Source organism: Miscanthus floridulus, chromosome 17 (assembly GCF_019320115.1).
Source record: "Miscanthus floridulus cultivar M001 chromosome 17, ASM1932011v1, whole genome shotgun sequence".
Classification (NCBI taxonomy): Eukaryota; Viridiplantae; Streptophyta; class Magnoliopsida; order Poales; family Poaceae; genus Miscanthus; species Miscanthus floridulus.
In genome coordinates this window covers 26,471,615-26,479,092 of record NC_089596.1, presented here as the reverse complement: position 1 = coordinate 26,479,092, position 7,478 = coordinate 26,471,615, and the positions used below count along the sequence as shown (strand labels likewise).

General features: G+C 45.0%; 1 protein-coding gene across 1 annotated transcript; it reads left to right on the top strand.

Moving 5' to 3' along the window:
* The first annotated feature begins 403 nt into the window (after window positions 1-403).
* On the top strand, window positions 404-1,075 carry LOC136515451 (uncharacterized mitochondrial protein AtMg00860-like). The gene is made up of 2 exons (XM_066509031.1): window positions 404-853; window positions 938-1,075. Exons 1-2 carry the CDS (start codon window positions 404-406, stop codon window positions 1,073-1,075), a joined length of 588 nt encoding a protein of 195 aa, XP_066365128.1.
* Window positions 1,076-7,478: the final 6,403 nt, after the last annotated feature.

Sequence of the window (7,478 nt, the reverse complement as noted above, 5' to 3'; positions counted from 1 at the left end):
TTGCAAAAAGGCCCTACCACATGTTAGTTGATGAACTAGAGGAGCAAAGAAATAGCTTAAGGAGTTGTCCGACAAAGGGTACATCAGGCCAAGTGCTTCACCCTAGGGCTCTCCCATTTTGTTTGTGAAGAAGAAGGATGGTTCCATGAGGATGTGCGTAGATTACCAGAACCTAAATGCTATGACCATTAAGAACAAGTACCCATTGCTGAGGATAGATGATTTGCTGGATCAATTAAGGAATGCCAAGTTCTTCTTCAAGATTGATCTTTGCTCCGGGTGTCAGCAGATGAAGATCTGATCGAAGGACATACCTAAGATAGACTTTATCACAAGGTATGGGTAGTATGAGTTCATAGTAGTGTCGTTCGGGCTCACTAATGCCCTAGCCTACTTCATGAACATGATGAACAAGGTGTTCATGGATGAGTTGGACAAGTTTGTGGTAGTATTCATTGGTGACATCCTGGTCTATTCAGCTACTGTAGAAGAACATGAACATCACTTGAGGATAGTGTTGGAAAAGCTGAGGCAGAACAAGTTGTATGCAAAGTTTAGTAAATGTGAGTTCTGGCTTGAAGAAATTGCCTTCCTAGGACACATACTCACTGTGGAAGGAGTAGCTATCAATCCCACCAAGATTGAGTCTGTGAAGGAATGGGAACAACCACGCAACGTGACAGACATTCAGAGTTTCCTTGGTTTAGCGGGATATTACTGCCGCTTTATTAAGAATTTCTCCAAGATAGCTAAGCCTATGACCAACCTTTTGAAGAAGACTGAGGAGTTTGACTGGACCCCAGAATGTGAGCAAAGCTTCCAAACTCTGAAGGAGAAGCTCACTACCATGCCAGTGCTAGCCTTACCCGGTATCTAGCATGATTTCGTGGTCTTTTGTGATGCCTCTAGACAAGGTCTTGGTTGTGTTCTGATGCAGAATGAAAGGGTTATTGCTTATGCCTCCCGACAGTTAAAGGAGCACGAGCAGTGCTACCCTACCCATGATCTTGAGCTTGACACCGTCATGCATGCTCTAAAGATTTGGAGACACTACCTGATCGGGAACAAATGTTAAAACTACACAGATCACAAAAGCCTGAAGTACTTCTTTACCTAGGAAGATCTGAACATGAGACAGCATCAATGGCTAGAACTGATCAAGGACTACAACCTGGAGATACACTATCACCCAGGAAAGGCCAATGTAGTAGTAGATGCCTTGAGTCACAAAAGCTATTGCAACAACCTGATGACTAGCACCATACTGCCAGAGCTGTGCTAGGAGATGGAGAAGTTCAAAATGGAAGTGATACCCAAGAATCAGTTGAATGAACTTTGGGTACAGTACAACCTCAGAAAGTGAATCCATGAGGCTCAACAGAATTGCCCCGAGATTCAGGAGATATGGGAGTTCATGGAGCTCGGCAAGTGTCCTGAGTTCAGATAGGATGAACAGGGATCGGTCTAGTACAAAGATAGAATCTTTGTGCCCTCAGATGAAGCCCTACGAGAAGAAATCCTAGTAGAGGGACATGATTCCAAGTACTGCATCCACCTAGGAAGCACCAAGATGTACACAGACCTGAGGAAGCTCTTGTAGTGGAAGAACATGAAGGCAGATATTGCAGGACATGTAGCGCGATGTGACATCTGCAACATAGTCAAGGCAGAGCATCAGAGACCTGTAGGTGTGTTGAAGTCGTTAGATGTTCCACTATGGAAATGGGAAGGTATATCCATGGACTTCATAGTCAGACTACCCTAAACCCTGAAAGGCCATGATTCCATATGGGTAATAGTCGATAGACTAGCCAAAGTGGCCCATTTCATAGCAGTCAGAGCTGACTACAGAGTCAAGAAGCTGGCAAAGTTATACAAGGATAACATTCTCAGACTTAATGGAGCTCCAATCAGCATAGTGTGAGACCGAGGAACATAGTATGTGTCTAAGTTCTAGAAGTGTCTACATAATGCAATGGGGACTTGACTAGACTATAGCACAGCTTATCACCCCTAGACAGATGGTCAGACTGAGAAAGTGAACCAGATCCTAGAAGACATGCTTCAAACTTGTGTTTTTAAGTATGGCACAGATTGGGAGAAGAGTTTGACCCACGCAGAGTTCTCCTATAACAACAGCTATCAAGCCAGCCTCAAGATGTCACCATTCGAGGCTTTATACGGGAGAAAGTGTCGTACCCCGCTGATGTGGTCAGAAGTAGGAGAGTGGTCATTCTTTGGTCCAGCAAAGATTCAAGAGGCCGAAGAAGGAGTCACCCTGTAGCACCCTAGATTTTGACCCTAAAATAAAAATCACTAAAAATTTGAACTTTTTAAAACTTTACCTAAAACAAATAAACACCAACTCAAAAGGAAAGTGAATCACTTAAAAAGGAATTAATATAACCCATCTAGAATTTATTCTAGCATAAATATATAAATCAACCTAATAGAAACTACATGAGTAACCTTGCTTGGATGATTGATTGCTTGTTGGTTGGCTTAAAGAACTTATGGTGGTACCCCATCTTTGAAAACAAAACTCAAATTTGAATTCAACTCAATTCAAAAACCCATATATGAAGAATAGGAAAAATAAAAAGGAAATAGAATTAGGAAATGAATATTGGGCTCCTTTCCTCTCTCTTGGCCCGCGATAGCCCGCTCCTCCCTCCCCTTCCCGCACACACCTAGGCCAGCAGCGACATCGGCACGGCCTGCTCGTGCGCCCCTCTCCTTTCTCTTCCCCCGCGTTGGGCCGCAGCGGCAGCAGGCCTCACTCTCCCTTCCTCCACTCTCACTCACTGATGCACACAGCGCCGTCGTCTACCCCTCACCAGTGACAGGAATACCGTGTCGCTGGTAGGGTGCCTCGGCCGCACCGCCGCCCGTTCCCGCCCTAGCAAAGTAGATAAGGACGAGGATGCCCTGGAAGCTTCTCGGCTCCACTGCTCCCCCTCTCTTCCTCTCTACCCTTTGCCCCCCATGGCCACATAGAGGCACCACCGTTGCCCGCCATGGATAAGGCCAAGCTCTGGCATGCGCATGAATATGGCCACACTATGGCGAACCACCTTAGCCATCCACACGTGCATGGTGGCCGAAATATCTCCAACGGTCGGGAGATATTTCTCCCACCGGCGCTGCCATGATGGCCTATAAATAGGGCCAACCAGTGATGCTCCAGCCTCGCCACCACTGCTACGAGCTCTGCCACAGGCTAGACCACACTATCTCCTCCTCCATTCCTCCTCTCCTCCTTCCAGTAGAGCTCTAGGCCAAGTTTCCCCACAACAGGAATTGCCGATGCCATTAGTGCCGCCTTCCCCTTTCTCCTTCCTCGCCACGGCATTAGTCGATTGGAGTGGCCGGTGAGTTCTAGAGCCACCCCTCCACCACCTCCTTCACCTATTTCTCCCTCTCTCCCTCTGTATCTCGCTACCACCGAGCACCGAGCTTCGCCACATCGCCATGAACACCGCCTAACTACCAGCAAGGCTCGACTAAGCTCTCCACCACCTCTATCTAGCCCACTACACACTCACACACACGTAGGCATAACTAGTTGAGCAAGATAGGGCCTCTAGGCCATTTGTTCGATGTGGTGCCACCGTGGTTGCTCCGACATGCCACCGCCATCACTACGGGAACCGCTGTGGCTAGCAACCTCCACCCAGAGCTATGGCTCGGCTTCCTGACCCTCGTCCACCACTTGGTAACCCTCACTAGAGGACCTCATCGCTGGCGGGCTCAACTCTGGTGAGCTTCGACCCTTTCCCCTGCTCTCGATGCCATGATGGCCATTGCTGTCTAGCCACCGTTCCCTCTCTCCCCTTCTTCTCGCTGACGGGTGAGACAGGGTGGAGACGCCATTCCCCCGCCACCGTCCCTGTCCGTTCGCCGCTTCCCTCTCCCTTTTCTCTTTGCCAAGTGAGACCGGGCGCATGATGCTGTCCCCGCCATCCTCTGCTGACGCTAGGCTAGCCCACACGCTGGCCCCACATGTCACACACAGCATAGCATAGTAAAATGCTAGGTGCACCCGGCTATTGCACACAAAAGGTTAAAACCCCATTTTCCAAGCCTAGAAAAATTCCCAAAAATTTTGTAAATAAACTACATGCACCCAATAAACTATAATATTCACATATTTTCCATACACCAAAAATATATATATAATTCCAAATAACTCTCAACATATATAATAAACTTCTAAAATCCATAACTTCCTCACCTGAACTCCGTTTTACATGAAATAATTCTCAAAATTCTTCTAAAATCAAGCTCTATTTATTCAACCTAGTACCACCATATTGTTCTATGCTTGTATGTGGATGTTTGTTTCATGTTTTATATTTAGTGGTAGATTATTTATTAAACGACGACCGACAGACGGTGAGTATCAAGAGAGTGAGGATCCGGACTACGTAGACGATTCGGAAGGTGACAACAACAAAGGCAAGTCCTATCTACCCCTTCCACCGACACCATACCCTACCACCTCTACCATAAACCTCCACCCTCCCACTCATATACTTAATATTATACCCTCTATGAATATATTGAAATATATGCTTGATTAATATGATAATTATATGGATAATATGATAAAGCATCTCATAATACTTTATGATCTCTAAGATATGAAAGAACTTGAGGATAATCACTATGATGACATGAACTATAAAATGGTAAACCTAAACAAGATACCGACAGGGGGCGAGTGAAGGGTATTCAATGTAACACCCCAGGTGTTTGTCACCAGTTAAGCAATGGGTTTGAGATCAAACATGATAGATCAAGTGGTGTTGAAGAAGTCAAAGTCAAATGTATGAAATCGAGCTCAACTTGAATTTGGATAAAACGCCTTGTTTACATGATAACCCTTTTCAAAATATATATTTGAGCGATGTAATGAAACTGGTTTCATGTGTCTCACATCACCCTCTATCTATAGTGATCACTGGAAAAGTTTCATGACATTTGGAATCAAAAGGTCACATGAAATGATAAGTTATATCCTAGTTGGAATAGTTTTACTAAGTGCGTGAATTGCACTATTAAGCGAATGGAAATATAGGTCATTAACCAAACCTTGCAACCATGCCCAAATAACTTTACTTGAACTCTACAACAAAAGTCATGAAGGGTTCATGTTGAGCAAATGTCCTGAAAATGTTTCTAAGTGTGGGAATAGCTAGAATTGTTGTTTTCTTGATAGGGTTTTGACCTATGTTGACCAACTATTTGGAGTGCTTGCATGGTGGTGGGCCTTAAACAAAAGTTGGAGTTAATCTTATGTGGAACAAATTTTGTTTAAGTCTCAAGAGCTAATTCAGTACCTAGCTTGATCAAATCAAGCTCACGAAATTGAATCCAGTGCTGTTTTGAAGCTTCGAAAATCGGCTAAGTCTGGAATGACTGAAATTCTCGATTCCGTTTCCATGTACCTACCTTTGGTGATTTTTAGTTTGCAAATCATGTTGAACTTGGCCAAACTTATTTAAGCAACGTTGTCGTCCTCATATAGCTCTACGACACCATGCAATTGGTTTGGTTTTTCATCACTTCGTTTATGAGTTATGAAGGGGAGAAAAACGATGTTCAGTTGTACATTTGAGGTGGTATTAAAAAATTTGAATTTGCAGCACTGTTGCTGACCGGAACAGAGAGCAACGCCACGTGGCTTCCTCGCGCCTCACCTGTGCGCCACCTCACCAACGCTCGCGCCGCGTGGAGACGAGAAAAGCCGAGCCCAGCCTCCTGCCCTCTTCATTCTCACCCTCCTACTTTCTCCCTCTCCATCTGCCTTAGTGGGCGGACGGGCGGAGCTCCACTACTGCCATGGCTAGCCGCCGCAGAGAGCTTGCGCCGCCGCAGCTCCTCCTCCACCACCGGTGCCCTGTGCCTCCTTCCTGCTCCTTCCTCTCCTTGCTGCGCCTCCCAGCCACCGCTGCGGTCTAGCCGCTCGCAGTCGCCGTTTGCCGGCCATGGCAAACAGTCGCGCGCCCGCAGGCGCCGTGCGGCTAGGTGGCCAGGGGCAGCCGCGGCCCTAGCTGCGGCCATCCGTGGGTGTGCCTCGCCACCTCGACGCAGCCGTGACTCCTCTCCGCTGCCACCGGCCGTTTTCGTCACCATGGCCGCCACCACCGGAGCCGCAGTTCGCCGCAGGCTCCTGTGCTCGTGGTCAGGCCACCATGGGCAAGCTTCTGCCGAGCGGAGCAGCCCTACGCGTGTGCGCGGGTCCCTTGTGCTCCCCCACTACTCGTCGCCATCAATTGCCGCCTCTCCGGCCGGATTCCGCGAGCCCGATGACCTCCCTGTTCAAAATCCCATCAGGGACCTCCTACAAAAATTCGACGAAGGTCAAGGGCCTAACTGCATTGTCATTGACTCAAGTGAATAGTACCTCAAGGGACCCATTTGTTTTAAATTGGCTGAAAGTTTAGAAAATCATAGTAATTCATAGGAAATCCGTAAAATAGCAAATGAGGACTTTTTGGAATCCTTGTGAAATTCTCTATGCACTAGATCTATAATATTACATGTTTTACTTTAAAGTTTTGGCTGTAAAAATATATTCATGCAGCTAGGTTTGTAATGCTAGTGGTATTTGTCTTTTTCATAACTGTAGATCTAGGGCTCCAAATGAAGTGAAATTTTTGTGGCATGCTACTCATGTGATAGTTGATGTGTGGTAAAAATTTCATGAGTATTGGATGAAGTATGAGTGAGTTATTGGTTTATCTTGCTCTCACATGATTTCTTGCTTTAGCGACTTGTCTTTTTTCATAGAGGTTGCTATACATATTAAAATGGAGTGAAATTTGTACAGTAGACTATTGAGAGGATATGTGAGCCACAGTAATTTTTGTAGAATTTATTGTATACTTTTGTTATATGTCCATTAAGTCACCTTGTTATCTAAAATAAATTAAGAAATGCATTAAAAGAATTTATTTGGTCATGGACACTAGGTTCTCTGGTGTTCTTTAGTCATGGGTGAAATGTTGGTAAAGTTGGTTTAGCCCAATTATGTGTTTGCAACATAAGTTAATAATTATTTTCTTGCCGATGTGGTTTATGGACAGATCTGAGAACTTAGCAAAGTTCTTCATGATAATGTGCTTTGTTGTGAAACTTGTTTATACAAAAGTTGTATATAATTCATGTATCTACCTATTGTTAAAAGTTGGTGTCATTTGGCCAAGTAGTTTAAGAGTTACGACTGTTTAAAGTTAGAGTACAGGATTGGTTGCTCTCTGTTTTGTATGAACCAGTTTCTGTAAAGGTATAATTTTGACCTACTTAACTTGGGAATCATGCTGTGATGGTTATATATGAAATGTAGATAATTTCATAATCTTTCCAAAATGTCTTCTTGCAAGTCATTTGGATTTGTGTAACTACAGTTATGCTTCTCTAAAGGTGAAATCAGTTTTATGTCCATGTCTGGACAGGTCTGAAACATCTACATG

What these genes read in the sequence shown, in the direction of transcription:
- LOC136515451 (XM_066509031.1), top strand. Translation starts at nt 404, where the DNA reads ATGATGAACAAGGTGTTCATGGATGAGTTGGACAAGTTTGTGGTAGTA. An exon ending in AGAAGCTCACTACCATGCCA is followed by an intron (nt 854 to 937) that starts GTGCTAGCCTTA and finishes GTTCTGATGCAG; the next exon opens with AATGAAAGGGTTATTGCTTA.